Source organism: Pinus tabuliformis, chromosome 9 (assembly GCF_031772625.1).
Source record: "Pinus tabuliformis cultivar Carrire ecotype Pingquan chromosome 9, CPIR1, whole genome shotgun sequence".
In the NCBI taxonomy this organism is placed as follows: Eukaryota; Viridiplantae; Streptophyta; class Pinopsida; order Pinales; family Pinaceae; genus Pinus; species Pinus tabuliformis.
In genome coordinates, this window is record NC_142307.1 from 1,023,039,324 (window position 1) to 1,023,057,656 (window position 18,333).

Sequence of the window (18,333 nt, forward strand, 5' to 3'; positions counted from 1 at the left end):
ATCATAATGTTGTCAACCTTCACTCCATTTTCAATGGACTAAAGCTTGGGGGGCATGTACCTCGAATTGAGACATCATGTTGGGGGGCATGTCTGTTTCCCTTGTTTTCAAGCATAGTTTGCATCTGTGTGCTTTTAAGCTTGCATAAAAATAAAATCCATTTCCAAGCATAGTTTACATATATGTTGTCATGTGTGCTTTTAAGCTTGCATAAAAATAAAATATGTGATTGAATACATTTCGCATTGGGTCGTTTGTTATGCAACTAATACATTACATCTGTGTTAGACATCTGCATAGCATATAGAAACATCATCACATGTAAAAGATCCATCCAAAATAGGCATTTATATATATGTGTGTCGGAATGTTTTGCACAGCGTGCATCACATAGCTCAAAAAATATACATGTTCGTCTTAGTACATCCGGAGACGACATGTCTCTCAAAAAATATGCATGAAAATAAACCCTAGATGTCTAATCCCGGTGGTGCTCATGATAGCACGTCACCGCACGCACTAGGCGCTTCAAGAGACGGTGGATGCGGGTGGGCACCCCCACTGTATATCTCTGGTACGCCGGTGGGACATCTGCCAGCCGGGTATAGTCTGGAATCCCCCGGGCTAGCCCCTCGAGGTTCTGGATCAACTCCCCTCCCTCGACACCCTCTAGCTGAAGCTCCGCTGCAGGCTGGTTTGCAGGCTGGTTTCTCCGCGCAATAGGAGACATGCCATCTGGGCGTGTTGGGCCAACATCTGCATACACAAATAACTGTTGTTAGAACGAACATGTATTAACAAAAAAAAAAAAAAAAAACCATAAAACACAAAATCAAAAATAGGTCATACCTATCTCCTCATCCCAATCCTCCCCCTCTGGCAGTGGGAGGTCAGGGTAACCGATGAAGTCTGTCCCTGCATATGGCCAGTCCTCCACCACGATCAACTGGCGGCGAAGCCACACAAAAAACTCAAGTCTAAATGACATCTGTTGACCACCTCCCCCTCTCGGCATCAATGCCGCCCAGCGAGTCAGCCTCGGCTCTCGAGGTCCCAGGAAGGAACAAGGGCCCCTTGGCCCTGGAAGAGTGGCACACATTCCAAGAAGAACGCCACCAAGATGGATCCGTACCTGAACTGTTGCAGCTTGCCGCGCTTTGCCTTCATCAGCTGCCTCTTCATATTGGTCGTCACCGCTGACGCCCAAATGAAGATCGTCTGACTTAGGCACTCGGTCGCCAAGATCAGGTGGTTCTTCGTAGCTTCGTGGGGCGCCTATGCCCCCGCAGCTCGTGTAATAGTGAATAGTACAGCTCTGAGTGTCAGGTCCTCAACAGTGGGGATATCCACTTTGGCGCTGCCTGACCCATATTGTGCAATTGGACAAACTCGGGCCTTTACCTCTTCCATCTTTTCTCCTGATGGCCTGCTACCGGTCAATCGGGGCACCGGCCCTCGTCGCGACAATCTAGTAAGGAAGTAGACATCGGATACATCTAATTCTAATGTTTGGTCCCGTATTCGGAACACCTGTTCCTGTTCGTCCCATAAGCTAATCAAGTACTGCAAGAGCTCTGGCTGAGCTCGTAGATAGGACACTAGGAAAAATTTCTTGAGCCCGCAAGCTCTGAGAGCTTCCATGCAGCCCTCATCTGCTATGGCCAATTCATCTACCCGGTCATGCTCCCTTTCCTTCCACTGAATTTCCACTTTGATCGTTTCTCTGTGTTCACAAGGTTCAAACACTGAGTTAGATCCTTGGAAAAATTAAGAAATGCAGTTAAAATTGCTTGAAAACATTAAAATTTGAGCTAGAAACCCGCGCGGCCGTTGGCGCGACTGTTTGCGCATGCCCTTTGGGAAAGTTGCCCCATTGGCGCAGGTCCGTGCCCGGAACCGCGCCAATGGGCGCAACCCTCATTTTTTAAAGTCCTCTCATAAAGGATGAAAAAGCAGCTTAAAACAAAATTGAAACGGATAAAAATGGAACAAAGGGGGAGGCCTCTTACCTGACACTGACGGCGCTCCGAATGATCAACTGGATATGTCGCAATCAACGGTCGAAGATCTCACCCCAAAAGCCCTAATTTCGCTCTCCAAAGGTAAAAGTGAAAAGTAATTTCTTGTTTTACTATTTTCACCCATTTTATAACTTTTTGACCCTCAAATAGGTTTAAAAGTCATTTTACGAATCTTTTAATATATATTTGTGTGGAAAATGGATTTTACGCTGGGTTTTTGTGCAGCGACAGGTGTTTGTGCGGCTTAGGCGACGAAACGAGTTGTATTTTATACTTTTTCGGACTCGGTAAATACACGAAAAAGTTACCCTCAAGTCACATTTTTTGCTCTTTTCTGACTCCCTAAACGTGAAAAGAATGTTGGGTTATTCCTCTCAACTCGTTAAACGTAAATGAGAGTCGGTCGTCTTTAAACTCTTTTCCGACCGTGTAAAAACGAAAAGATCGTCGGACCCTTGTCATTTCAGGTTCGTTAACAGTCACGAAGCGACGTGGTTTCGATCGCTTTTTTACTTTTTCAGGTCGAAATCGCTACTCATGAAAAGTACTCCTCGGTCGTAATGATCGGGCGGTTCTTTCGAGCATTGTTTTATACTTTTTCGGGCTCGAGAGACACAACTTTACGAAAAAGGACCCCCCCCCCGGAGTTTTCTTTTCTGTTGTCTTTTCAGACTCTCTAAACAGGAAAAGGCGCCGAGTTCTTCCTTTGTCAGACTCGTTAAAACTTAATGACATCGGATTCTATCGAAATGACGCTTTTCAAGCATATGCTATCCCCGTCAAGCTTGTCACCAAAAAATAACCAGGGTACTCACCAGCAATGGTGGGGAAAATGGAACCACAATCATTGTCGTGTCGGCAATATGTCACTCTTGAACATGGCACTTGTCTGCATTCGTGTCTGGGTGGGAACATCTCAACTTGTTTTTACACTTGCCTCTGTGGGTTTGGGTTATCCTGTTTGACCTCTCATCTGCTCATTGCCCTGTCACCATGACCCCTGATCATTTGATGTCAAATACTGCCAAGTCCACTGTCGTGCCGCCAATATGTTCAAGAGAAGTTGACCTCTGCAAGAATACTCAACCTCCCTCTGATACCTCACACAACATCTTAGCTTTCTTTGTCTCGTGTCGATGATGTGGGAAACACTATGGCCCACCTTCGATCAAGGTCACTTCCTGTCGACTTCAGCTCATTATCCAGGAAGTTGATCTACAGACTCCCTTCAGGTGCCTTGGAGCCTGCATGCCTCAATGGCAGGTTCTTCGTGTTCGACGCGAGGTTTTCATCATTGGCCTCCGATCGAATGATTCTACGGGTGTTCGATGCCAGCTCACTGATTCGCACGCCGTATATTGTACCTATAGTACCTTGAGGACCATTGTCATTATTGGTGGTACCTCTCGCGTCTGTTAACAGTTTTCATTATTGACTGGTAATCAGAAGATGTTCTTGCATGTTCGACTTCAGCTCCTATATTCGCATGCTTGAACTTGTACTTTGTTCGGGTCGAGATGGAGCGCAAGACCCTGGATTTTATCTGTTGAGATCCAGGTTGCGATTTTGTGGATTATTATGATCATTACATGACTCATTCACTGGATGGTTGCGACCATGCCTGAGTCTACATATCGATCCTTATTGGATGGCTGCGCCCATACATTGGATCCAGATTTTTACGTACTCTGCTATGGATGGCTGCACCCATACCACATATATCATGTACTTCAGATATCAGTTGTACTTCTCCATGCAGGTTCTCCGGCGGCAGTGTTTTCAATTTCACCCCTCTCTCTCTCGGGCTTCATGCTTTAGGGGGCATCTGTTACACAGTAATTTGTCACCGTCCCTGTTACCCCTTCTCCCGCACATTGGAGGACTTATTCTAGGACCTGTGGGAAGTGACATAACCTGAAAACACTTGTATTGTATCCCCTTGAGTATGTACTGCATATGCCCTGAAGACACCTTCTGCAAAATACCCATAAAAATAGCCCTTTTTCCATTGGCGTGGGTCCACTATGTATCACTCGCGCCAATAGGGGAAATCCTCCAAAGAGGGCGCACCAGTTGGCGCTCTGTCTCAGAGTCGCACTCGCGCCAACCCAGTTGGGTAAAGTTTTTAACAAACCAACTTGCGAAGGTTCTTCCTAACCCACTCATGAACGGAATCTATATTGAGTTGGGTCAATTTGGCTTCGAATCTCCATAGAAGGGGAGTAGCTCTCCACCTCTCATGGAAGCTTCTTAGTGATAAAGCCAATCCCATGAATGTTGTGGTTGATCTTATCTCCTTCCCCTCCATCTATAAAAGTTTGTCCTTTTGCCTTTGACAAGCTAGTGGCTAGTGATGAGTGATAGAGTCTCCAAGTTCTGAATTCTAAGTTTCAAAGTCTGAGAATTGCCAAGTTCATGCTGCAAGGAGCATTATTCATTCCCATGAGGCTAAATCTTAAGTGAGGAGATTCTTGTCCAACTAAGTCACATGACACGAGGACACGAGACACAGAGGACACGTAAATACGAGTATTCAATACGAAACGCAGCGACTTGGAAATAGGACACGGGGGACACGTTTTATATATTTATATATATTATATATATATATATATATATATATATATACCGAAATATAGTTTTTTATCCATATTAAATTGCAGGTTGCAGCTTATCTAATCAAATTAAAATATAATTACTTCTCAAATTTCATAGTTCACTTTAAAAAAAATAGAATCAAAATTTACTATTTAGAAATTAGAATGTGATATGCTTGGTCTTGATTCTTGAATATTCAATGTTCATTGTTCATGTACAACTTACAAGGACATAAGAAAATAACTAAAGTCTAATCCTATTGATTTCCTCTACCCCTCTTGCGAGAAAATGCCACAGCTTTCCCTTTCCCTCTAGATGTAGATGTTGGTGCTGGTGGAGTTGGCAGTGGAGTTTGCTATGCTCTAGAAGCTGAAGTAGGAGCTATAGGAGGTAGACCACGTCCTCTACTGGTGGCAGGGGTACCCCGGGCAGGTGGTGTCACCTGGAAACATTACAATCTCCCAATCCTGAAATCCTGAAAAACTGATAAGTCTGCTGCATTTTGAATGAAATCTAAAATTCTACTTTCTCCATATGAAATCCAATGAGGCTGGAACCACTCTCAAACATCCTGAGTCATTTCATGGTAATGTTAAAAATTTAAGTAAAAGGATGAAAATGAAGATTAAGGAGAATGTCACTTTTACTTTAAGAATTTAACATTACCATGAATATCATATCAATACTAGGGCCTAGACTTGATCATTAAGCTGCCCCACTCAAAAATTATTTGTTTCTTTAAAAAAAAATTGCAGCTTATGCAGGCAACATTTTCTACCAACGAAATACGCGTTTTCCAAATTCAGGACACAACGAAAACCGGCGAATACGTATTCCATTTTACATGACACGATAAAAACCGTATTCGACACGTATTAGGGCCGTTTTCGTGTCCAGTACGTAAAATACGGGACACGAGACCCTGGAGGAGTGTCATGTGACCTAGTTGTCCAAGTAACCAAGGAGAGAGAGGCTTGTTCCCCAGTCCCAACAAGCTTTGCAAGGCATGTGTTGCTGATCACCCAGCCAAAGGAGGATTTGACGTCATAACTATGGTTGTATTCTTCTCTGTTGTTTATCAATAATAGACGACTATCATTATGGTTCCACTCTTATTGTCTTTATGATGGTGATTGAGTTATATCCTTTCTGACTGATATATAGTTGCATCTATTGGATTTTATGCTTGTGTTTGTGTCATTCTTTACATGTGCAGGTGTCCGTTCACGAGGATCGTGGGGATTGTGACCGGCCGGAGCAAAGGAACGGGAGCGACGACTCTTCTACAAATATTGGCGTTGGAATCCAGGTAGGCCCTCATCATCGGTCTTTGATTTGCAATTAGGAACCTGCGTGTTAGCGTTGTTTGATTGTTGCTAGACCCCATTTGGGCTAGTAGGGATCGCCTCTGTCCGCAGAGGGGATTTACCTCCACAACAAGGATGAGATGGGTAAGCAATTGTACTTGTCATTATATTATGTTTTATTTCATTTCTAACACAGCTAGACTCGTGCATAAAGGTTGATTTTGGATGTATAGCCTCATCTATAAAAGGACAATTGTAGATTTTGCATCAAGTAATCATCTATGGGAATTAATGTAGAAATTGTTTTCCTTCTCAAATGCCATTTCATTCTCATTTTATTAAAAGATAACGTGATACATACATACATACAATGTATATGCATATGCATATGTGTGTGTGTGTATACACCGTACCGCATTCCCATTTGGGGGGGTCACATTTCTAAGCATTCCCGTTTTCTAAAAGTTGTAGATGTTTCCACATTTTGTGCAACTTAGTGTACAACTTACCTCTAAATGTGTGGATGAAGAAACATTGGTTTCATTCAGTAATATATAGTTGATGATTTATAACTAATCTAGCAAGGCAAGGAATGAACCCAAGCTACAAGTAAAGACATTATGTTTTTCTTGAGTTATATTTAAAAGAAGAATATATGATAGGGTTAAATGGATTTCATTCTAGATATGCAACAACTATAGATGTCAGTAGCTAATTTTTATACAACCGAGACTATATTCTCTTGTTGCAACTAGAATTATTATGGATGAAGCCCAATTGGAAGGCTTTGGCCTCTTAAGGTAGAGAAAACAAGGTTGTCCACTAGGCTCCAACAAACTATGTTCTTTCGTTGTACACCATAGGCTATCAAATTGCAAAAAGGCGGAGCAAAGAATATCGAATTATCTTGTCAAGCCAAGATGACAAATAATCAATCAATGGGCACTTTGTTGATTTACTCTTTTTGAAATTGGAATCTAAAAAGAAGCTTGAATTGCATAAATATTTCACAACCATAAGAACTATAAGGGGTCACCCATGGGCATCATTGAGGCATACCCTTCCATACGCCCCCACATATCTCATATCCACATGTCAAACACATGGATGAATAGAATACATGGGTCTCATGTGTCTAATATGTCTTTGATAAGTGTTTTATGCTAGACACATATCCCATGTGGGTCGAACAAGCATAAGTTGCAAGTTCTAGCATGCTCAACACTTGGGACACAAACAAAAACTTAGGCCTTTAGGGTGCTTGAACATCACAAACAAAATTTTAATGTTTCAAATGTATTATAAATTCACATTTGAGCCAATAATCATTCAACATTTGATCATTTGATATATTCATATCTTATAAATGCTCAAAAAAATTACATATTTATCTATATTTTATGGGTTTCTTAGAAAGGTTGGCACAAATATCTAGGGCGCAATCCCTTAAGTTGGTCATACACTTGGTGACATGGCATATGGATGAATATTTTGTTGATGAGTTCTAACCACCTTGCCACATTCTCCTATGGTATACTTGACATGGAGAATATTTTATGATTTGTTGAGTAGTTGAAGTAATTAAATGGCATAGTTTTCTAGGGTGCACCTCTTCTAGGTGCTCTCTCATCATTATTGCATGGGTATTTCTTCTACACTTGGCATCCACTGACCTTCATTGGAGAGTGCCCTCACCTCTTTGACTTGGCATTTATTTTATTTTATTTAGGGTGGTTATGGAGGTTGTTATTGAGAGTCATGTGGCACATAAGGAGGTTTACATGTGTGAGTCCCAACATGCTCTTGTACTTGGTTTCCTTTTCATTTCTAGAGATTATTTTTGGAGGGCGCACATGTGCACAATTTCCTCTTGCTTTTTTTTGGATATTCTTGGAGGGCACACTTATGGAGGCATTTCTTATTAGGGTGCACTTGTGGAGACATTTCTTGCTATTATTGGAAATAGATATTTTATTATTTCATGAGGTTTTGGCATATGGTCAAAACCGTAATTCGCCCTTATCTCCTTGAACTTGCTTTAATTAAGAGGATCCACTTGCTAATTTTAAGTTTTGACAGCATCTTTTTTGGTGGAACACATTATCCACTTGGCATCTTGCACATTCATCCATGAAGACAGTTACCTTGGAATTCACACATGTGGAGTGGTTGCATGCATCCACACTCATGGAGGGTGCATTCCAGGTGGACACTTGGCAACTAACTTGGTTTGATAACTATTTTTGGTGGTACGTCCCCTTCATGAGCATTGTTTGGCATATTCTACTACTATTTTTTGGATAAGGGTGAATTGCCCTGGAGAGGCTAGTTTCCACATGTTGTAACATGGTCCAAGTTCCAACCATGGATCTAGGACAGATCTAGCTACTCCATTATAATATTTGTTTGACATGTCATGGAGTTAGTTAAAAGATAATAATATTCTATTGTAGGAGAAGAAACTCGCTCTATGAAGAGGAGCTCTCTCTCCTTGTGATGGCGGAGAATTTAGGGATTGAGGAGCTCTCCCCGTGGGCAACAGTGTACATTTTTAAAGCTTAATAGAGAATTTGAGGTATAATTTCCTTTAAAGTGAGGCTTTATTGTTCACTTCTATTTATGTGTTGATTTTATATTAGGAAACCATTATAGCATGTTGTGATTGCGTTTATAATGAAACATGCTTTATTTTGGATAGAGTAATGTGAGGTTTCAACCCTCTTATCGCTATTGTGATTATAATTTATGTTACCCTACCATATAATAAATCCATTTTTTGTCAAATTAAAATAACCTCACATTCATGACAAATGCTTCAGTATGACACATATAGCCTTCCAAGGTAGTTTTCTGCTATAAAAATCAGCAAGCTAAGGCTGATTTGTGGCATGCATAGCAGCCTTTATTTGCTTTACACATTCATACATTAGCCCTCTTAGATTCATACTATTTTGACTCCATTCGACCCATATATGGATTGGCACTTGGCCTGAGGGCTTCTACCTTAATACTCCTTTCTCACACTATTCATTTATTCCACTTCTAAGACAACTATTTGTTCTGGTTAGGAAAACTCTTCACAAAATCATCTCAAGTGTCCACTCTATAACCTTAGCAATCCAACCATTAGCCCCTTGAGTTGGAGAATATCCAACCAAAAGTGTGGGGAAGAACTACAATGGTGACAGTGGGTAGCCTTCCTGAATTGCATAAAACTAGCCGCTTGAGGCTTACGACTTTACATCATTTTGAGTTGCTAGGTTTTGTTGCGCCATCCACAACTGAAACAAACACCCTTCGGCCTGAAACCTTATTCTTGCTACACATGCACAGTTTTGGAGCAAAGTATCCCTTCTTCCAGGTTATTACCACAAGACAACCAGTTGTCCTGTACTCTTTCTGCCTTCCCTCAAAATCACAATGGAAGATCACTGAGGCACCTGTTGAGCTGTGAAAGGGAATATCTTCCTCATGTTGTGTGGGGCAGTGAAAGAGTGTCATCATGATTAATGGCTGGATGAGGGCCTGGAGTGCTCAGTAGCAAATAGATTGAATTTGTCAGGAAAACAATGAGTCAGTCTGAGTCAGATTAGAGCCCTACAGGAGCTTTCATTGCTGTAGTGGTACCATGGCCCGGCTTTGGAATGAGATCCCTGGCTCATTCCTAAGGTTAGAGGGTGAAACAATCTTCAACAACCACTTTGGTGGACTTAGAGTAGTTTACAGATAAAGCACTTGAATCTATTGCTTTGTGGATGTTATGGTCATATTTCTGTTATTTGAAATGCATGAGCTAAATCGGATTGCATGTGAATTCTGTTATAAATGCTTATGTATGGGTATGTGGACTATGTGGATGACAAGATGCAAAATCTCAAAATACCATGCATGTAGATTGTTTCTACTTGAGCAATTATGCATGATTGAATTCCACAGTAATAGTTTTTATTGTTATTATGCAATCTCTATTGCACGTAGAATATGTTCATGCTTGTTTATAATATAAATGATGTAACTGTATTTTCATGTTATTCCATGATGACATTGTTGATAGTCTCAGTGGACTCACAACGAGCAAATCTGAATAACTGAAGCAAAGAATTTTAATGTTGTAACCCGATGGCCAAAGAAGGCATGTGGTAACGTTACAATAAAGTACAATATATAAGAAAAGCAATAAGGGGATTGCAAAAGTCATTTCCCAAAAGTACAACAGGAAACCTAAAGCTAAGAGAACAAGAAGAAAAAGAAAGCCCTATATATCAAATACAGGCAGCTCTAGGTTCAACGGCAAGTAGAAGCAAGTTACGTTGTGAGACAAGGATCAGTCACTGTCATCATCAGATCTAGGAATGGCAATGTCCACAGGAGAGCCTATATGATGATGTTCTCTAGAGAATGCCCTGAAGTCTGGAATAATCAGCTCTTGCGAAGTGATATGCATCAGCCTCCAGTTCTAGCTACAAGGGGCAAGAGTAGAAGAAACTAGAGATGAGGTGGAACCCAAGGTCAAGCCCCTGCTTGCATCAAAGATTGAATGACCCATGATAGTAGTGAAGAAGCTGGTGACAAACCATGAGTGTGACTACCATGATGATGCTGCTGTCGAGAAACTCTATACCTCCTTTCACTCCCCAACCTGACCTGACTTGGGGCCAAGTAGAGCACATCAAAGAACCAATGCCTAGTGGGCTTGTGACCATTGGTCTAAGTAGTAGCCATCAGGTATTTATCCATCATAGTAGTCATGACCAGCCAGAAGAAGGTAATCTGAGCCACTATTATGGAGGCTAAAGATGCACCATCTACTCCTTGATCAATTGAGAAAAACATCTCTGAGCATGGTATTTTGGGCAGATAGAAAGCAAACCCCCTAAATCCATGGATCTCATAATAAACAAGGCAACTTTAGAGGAAGTGCTTTTTGTCCACAGTTAAGGGAGCTAATCTGCAAATCCATTCCTCCCCAAGAGACAACATTTCCAAGGCTTCCTACAAATCTATCAGCAATCTCCTGCTACAAGATTAGCATTCTCACTTTATATGGCATCTATTCATTTGGTGTCCATCCTTCACGAGTTAAAGTTTCATCAGTTCTGATCTGCTACTAAATTTGCATGTCCATTGTTGTCTTCTGTTGAACATGTACTTAGTTTTATCAAAACGTGTACGACCGACTGGCCTAGCACATTACTAAACTGAATGCAGAATACAATACTAACTGCTAACTACAAAGTGGTAACCCATCTTAAACGACTTTATACAAGGTCTCTCAATTACCAGTGTAAAAACAAAAGATGACTTGAAGCCAAATTTATGACTCATTACACATTTTCCACAAAAACAATGTCATTGTGGAGAGCCACCATAATGCAAAGTCATATAAATTTAATTAAAGGCATTGCCAGTCACCTAGTATCTCAAAAAGACTCACACAACAAAATAAAAAGCTTATTAACCACTCCCATATTTGTTTCTGAAATAATCTTGGAAAAATCCCCCAAACATGCACCACACAATCAAAATGCCATACTTTTTACCACTAGCATTTAAGAAAATGAATCCAATCTACCACCTCCCAAACAGATTGAAAGGCTTTAACATAGCACACAACCTGGATAAAAAAGCAGATTGACAATAAATCTTATAAATAAAAATTATCATGTCCTTGATGAGAAAGCTGATTTCAAAGATCCAACAACTTAACAGCTCCAAATTCAAAGAAACTTGTGCCGGAGGTGACTCACATACAGTTGAAGAAAGTAGCATATTCTGCATATTAGTTTTTCCTATTTCCCTTGTGGGCTTGATTGTTCAATATTCAAAGTTGTTTCCAACCTGGATTGTTTATCTGCTCTTACCAACTCATTGCCTTGAGAGCATAAGGCTGCCTTTTAGGTGCCCCTTTTCTCTTCTTTATTACACAAATATCCAAAACAGCCTTGTTACCTTGCATCTCTTCTTAGACTCCTTCCTTCTTCCATGGATCCAATAGATGATCATCTGGAGGTTAATCATAAAAACAAGACACGGCTTCTTCTGACAACTACAAAATGATACAACGCTCATATTCGAGACAGCATTTCTCCATCTCTACATGTGCCATAACCCATTTGAATTGTCATTCCTCTTATCATCTTGATTCTTGCTTAACTTAGTCCAAATTCTCACTTTGCCAGTTTACAAAAAAGTTACAGAACCCATAACATCCTGTGTACCTGAGTGGTGCATTTCCAAAATCAACAGGTGAAGTCCAATTCCCCAGCGTCCAAATTCATTCAATTCGCTATTGATACAAAACAATAAATTATAGCTAACATTCTCACTTAGAGCTTTAGAAAATCTCACACATAGAAGGAAATCAGCAAGAACATTCTTCAAGAGATTAAAGCCAGACTCTCCTTAAAAATTACATCTCTATCATTCCTACTAATAAAAAATGAGCCGATTAGGCTTGTTCTAGTACAGTCTAAGAACATATACCATGCTAGGGACTAATGTTTTATTCCTATTTGGCACAAAATTGACCAGGTTTATCCCCATTGGCTAGCTTCCAACATAAGTGGCTCCCTCTGGGGATTTCTCACCATCAACATTTAGCCTACATAGGGCTTGGTCTAGTGGTAAGTTGGACCAATTGCCATGCCGGAGATCAAGCTTCTATTCCCTATAGGCACAGAAGTTAACTGGAACTATCTTGATTGGCTGGCCTGCAACATTAGAGGCTCCCTTAAGAGGGCTTTTGGCAATCAACATGAGCTGCAAAAAAAAATGGTCCACCAATAAGGGGTAGTGCATATGATGACCTGGGTTCAAACACTGACAAGCACACTCCATGGTGTTACTACGAGCCCATGATAAAGCCAAAAGAACAATACAAAATGCAATTCCAAATGGATTTTATTGGGGCATAGAAACCCCTCAAATGCAGCAGCTTAGCCAATGCTCCATTCTGTTTGACGGTGTTCTTCCCCATGTTATAGTGGGGGAGTATTTCCCCTGCTTTTGACCAAAAATAAGATAACAAGCACAACAATAACAATAAAAAGAATAACTAAATAACTTAGTTACACGGGAACCGTTCCCAACATGTAGAGAACCCGTTCCAGCAGTTCCCCCGTTCCTGGGAGCTTTGGAACGGGACCGAAACGTTCCCTTTTCTTACAGAATGGCAACCGTAATGATGGCACATTTCTGGCACGTAGAAGAGTTCGATCTGGGAACATGGGAGTGGGAATTTCAGCATTCCCAACTTATTATGTTTTGGACTCCGATCAGACACTCGCTCTCAATATGGAGAGTCCATACATTGCAAAATCCTGTACTCATTCTCCAATGCCCAACTATAACCGGTTGCAGATTTGACTGTAAAGAGTTACCCATTAGAACTGCTCATGGTAAGGCTAACCATGCCATGAGCTCCGGCCCCAATACTTGCAACCCTCACCCATCCCTCATCCAGTTCGATCTCCATTGCCACCCAATTCAACAGAAGATGGAATGTTGTTTTGTGAATTGTGCAGACCCTCCGCTTTTGTTGGTGTTATAAAGGGCGGATGAGGAAAGCCGCATTGAGACCTTGGCAGTGCTCTTCTTGGTGCCCAAATTAGCTGCATTGCCGCCTGCCCACTGTTTGCTTTCTTAGCCGACCAAGTTCCCTAGAGGCTGTCGTTGTTGTTTTCCTTTCCTTGCTTTTTCTTCCGTACAATAATAAAGAAAGGCGCCATTAGCTCGCTTGCATAGCGTGTCAGCGAGAATGATGTATATGGTAAGTAAAACATTATTCACCTAAGAGAATCCATTTTATAATAATATATATATCAAGATTTAATATAGCGATTTATATATCAGTATTGATTCCTATTTCTTGATTTAATATATATCATCAATGGTATATTAATATAGTGATAATAAAATTATATATTGAGACTTAATCAAATATTTTAACACTTCACAATTGTAACGTATTTGATTTGCTTTAATATTGTTAAATTAAAACTTAATTTAAAAATATATATATATAAGAATTTTAAATTATATAATTATTTTTTTAATTTTTTATTATATAATATTGACGCTCCCAATCAGCCGTTTCCTGTAAATTTTGGAGAAACTTCTAGCTGTTCCCAATACCCATACCCAAGTTCCCAACGTTCCCTAGTTCCAGAAACTCGTGCAACATAGCTAAATAATAATAATAATAATAATTACTACAAACTGCAAGTCATCCATTGCACTAGATGCATACTATTCAAAAACATATTGCTAGAAAATAAACTCTAGAACACAAAACAAGTTGAAATTCACCTTTAACTTTTCACCCATTCTTGCAAACTTCTAAAGTTAGGCAGAACTGTGGAAAGGGTATTGGTTCAATAGTTATGCAGGAGTCATAATTGGTGTTATTCCCTGCACCAAGGTTCAAACCCCCAGAAACATGTTCCACCCCTCATGGGTCTTCCTGCCCATGCAATCAGGTCATTGTAAGTGGTTGGGCCCACTTTGGCAGAATAGAAACTCCCCACCCATGTCTTCTTAGCTGAAGGTTTCTTCCTTAAATATTGTAAGCCAACTACAATTCATTGCAATACTCCCAGATGAGGGAAGGGCATGCTTGCGACATCATGGTAAGAGGAAGCATCCATCAAAAAAAAATCAAAATAGTTGGGCATGTCCTCTATAAAATATAGATAGGTGCTCAATCTTTGGCCAAAATAATGTCTTCCCTTTTAGGAGATCTTACCTTTCATGATCGGGACATCTTTCATTTTCTTCACGCATGCTCATTTCTTCTTTTTCCATTTTTACAACCTTAAGGTTTGATGTGAACCAACTTCCCCATGAATTCTTCATAAGTTAAGATCTCCTTAATACAAAACTTGTAGCCTGCAGAGAAACAGCTAGGCCTATTGATTTTTCCATGACACTTAAGAAGCAAGTTTGAGTCTACGATCACGATCTCAAACACACTTAAATGCCACAACATAAGCACTTTGCACAACACGAAACATATAGCAGTGAATCAATCCCATGCACATAACAATTTTTAACACCAAACTTGTTATATTACAAATCTTAATTAATACAACAGGCACCCATACCAGGGATCATGGCCCTTACATATAGCCCTCATACAAGACACAACTAGGGCTTGGAGTCAACTACCTATGACTACCAATCTTTCCCTGCACAAGGTACACTTGACCTACTTGCTGAAGGAGTGCTCTACTCAGCCTTTTCAGTCTACGTAGCTTGAACACATATGGCAGGTCATTTGCCTCCTCTTCTGTTGATCACTGCAACTCCTGCATCTTCAAAACGCTTGCATCTTCAGCCGACAACCTGCCACTGTCAATCTCTCCTGGGCCCTGGCTGCTCCAAGATGAGTGAACATAACCTCAAACGCAACTTCCCTCTTGCACTGATAAGGCTCCTCCAATATCATTGCTAATAGGAATTTCCAGATCTGCCCTCTTATCAGTGATTTCCCAACCATGGAATCCCTGAACTAGGGCATCACCAAGCAACCAACTTATCACTGATTTGACAACTCCAAGCCACTGAACTAGGTCTCACAAATCTGCCCTCACACAGTCCACAACTTTGACTGATCTAGGGCTTTCTTGCTCAGCCACTAACAGTCCACAAAGGCACTGTTCTTAGGCTGCCTTGACTGCTGTTCAACACTCCTATGAACAGATTTTCACATCAGCAATTTCTCTCAATGAAACTGCCCCTTAGATGACCCTTCTTCCTTCACTATACGAGCCCTTTCTGCTGATCAGCTCACATCACTGTACATATTCTGAGGTTGAATGTGGCCCTCTTGAAGATCAGATTAACCTCAGAAACAGTGCACAGGTCCTGAGATTATGCGGCCCTAATCACAGGGACAGGTGTGGTCTATCCACACTTCACTTAGGGTCTCGGCCCCTCCATTTTATGCACAGATCTTGAGCGTACAACCACAGACTTTAGAACAGATCCTTTAAGGGTGACGTATCATACATGGAGCCCTAAACTAGGGCATCAAACTGCTGTCCAAAACCTTGGAACAGCCCATCCACTTAGCAACATGTCTCCATGGCTCTAGCCCTCTTCTAGCAGCTCACACAGTCCTAAACTCCTCGTCCTCCTTGTCCTGGACATCAGCAATCCTAGACAGACACACGACCTCACCTTTAAGGGCTGTAACTCATCAAACTAGGCCACACAGACCTCTAAACTTCTGTGCTGTGGTCTGAGGATGTTCTGTTCTCCCGACTGCACTTAACTTGGGTCTTTAGGCCTCTCATCTTGCACACAAGGGTCTGTGGCCCTTCCCCTGCAACTCTGTCCACTGAATTAGGGCATACAGCCCCTTCTCCTACAGGCAGCAAGACACATGGGATGCAGCCCTCCTTTAGCAAGATGCCCAGGCCTCTTGACCCTCCTTTTCTTCAACAAATAGGCCTGTGGCCCTATCCACAGGTCAGAGGAAAACCAAACAGAGATCTCAGCTACTAGGGCAGAAGGAAACCTCCACACGAGCTAGCAAACTTGGATCATGACACTCCCTTATTGCTGTGGCTCTCCTTGAGACTCCTTTGTTTTCCTTCATGAGATATTGTTGCACTTGAATGGTTGCAAATAAGCTTGATCTCTCCTCTTCTTTTAGCCTTCTCCGAGGCTAACAGCTAGCCCTCAAGGGGTGTCACTTTAACCTAATCCGACTTGAACATTCTAGACAAAACCTCAACTATCATAAGGACTGAGATCTCTTTCATTTGATTTCCCCACGTCATCAAACCCTTAGGTGGCTCCTCTTGATTTTGATGATTAAACAATTATTTCTTCACTTGGTTTCACACCCACAACTTTGGGTGCAAAACCCACTGCTGGGGTACACTGCCCACAAAGCCATTGTGGGTCAATTTCTCCCAAACCCAGTACCCTAGGGTTGTACCTTCCAAGCTACACAAATCAACAGGGCCCACCCCTCAACTCTCAATCCTCATTTTACCCTTCCCACTATTTTAAAACAATTCTAGCTGTAGAATGCAACATGTAATCAGGACGTAGTTAGCCTTGATTATAATTGCGTTACCTTCACGTAAAATGAATACAAGACTAAAATAATGAAATATGAACAAAACTTTTAATATAAACAAAAGGTAACTCACAATGTAACCTAATCATTAATAATGGTAGTGTGGCCTGTATAACTAACAAGCCCAATCCCCCAATTTTAAGATATTTCACCTATAATTTCAAATTTGTATGACCGTTTCATAACCACATAAAACAGTCTGCAAAGAAGTTTTAAGCACTTTATCATTTATGCAACTATAGAAAATTGTCCATTCCTACAGACCATCTGTCTGAACAGACCACTTCTACCGAATTATATGGAAAGGTGTTTTTGTTTCTCAAACACCATATGCCTGTAGTCAGTACTGTTTTAAAAAGACTTTCCTACTTCATTGTGTAGAGTTCACCAGATTTTTGTCCATTGGTTTAGATCATCCATTTGATTGGCATAAGTTCTAAATTCTAACATTTTCTTGAGGAATATCTGGAACTGGTGAAGTGGAAGTAAATGCATTAAAAATCCTAATTCCACATATTACTCACCAGATGTCTTGCAGATAAATTTTTCTGTAGTGCCTTTACATCAGCCTGAAATCCTGATGAGGCCATCACAACCTTATCTGATCTGCAATAACCAATGCACAACATATCATGTAGCGAATTTTTTAAAACTAGAATGCAGCCTGAAAGCTTGAAGCAGCATGCAATATATGATCAAAAAGTCATTTAATCAGCGAACAATTGGTACATTACACAAGATTTTCACCAAATGCTTGTGAAAGGAATATAGTTAGAAACAGTGTTGAAAATATCAGTATCGGCAAAATATCAGCGAGGGTCCAGAAAACATCTTATCGGCAATATCGGCGAAAATATCAGCAAATATCGGCAAGCATAAAAAATGCATAATATATTCATTTTTTTCAGATTTTTAACATATAAAGCAATAACAACATGAAATAAACACATTGGCACATAAATATGAAGAAAGCACTGATATATATGATGTCAAATAGAAATGATACATCAAAGGCGATACCAAATCTTGCTGATCCCTGATAATTGTCCATTTACTTACCTTTGGGTGTGGGCAACCTTATTTCATGTTGGTGGTTGAGTTACTAGTATCCCAAACACTCCCTATACAGAAGGTTCTAATACGGTCATAATGATTGTCATTGCAAAATGCATAACAAAGAAGGAAAAAGTTTATGGAGGTGTGTAGCAAGGAGGTTCAATTAGCTATAGCCTATACAGAAGCTTTGAAACAAAGTCAAATGTACAGTGCTGTCAGTTATGTGTTCTCACACAGGTTTATCTTATCTGAGAAATGAAAA

General features: G+C 40.6%; 1 protein-coding gene across 2 annotated transcripts in view; it reads right to left on the reverse strand.

Moving 5' to 3' along the window:
- LOC149152190 (proteasome subunit beta type-1-like) overlaps nt 1-18,333 on the reverse strand; it is a 130,600-nt gene that overhangs the window by 91,599 nt on the left and 20,668 nt on the right. For both annotated transcript variants that reach the window (XR_016263809.1, XM_089446122.1), the window contains exon 4: nt 17,540-17,621. Coding sequence is in view for 1 of the 2 variants with exons in the window: in XM_089446122.1 (XP_089302248.1) it covers nt 17,540-17,621 (82 nt within the window). In the remaining variant the exon portion in view is untranslated. The remainder of the gene's footprint in view (nt 1-17,539; nt 17,622-18,333) is intronic.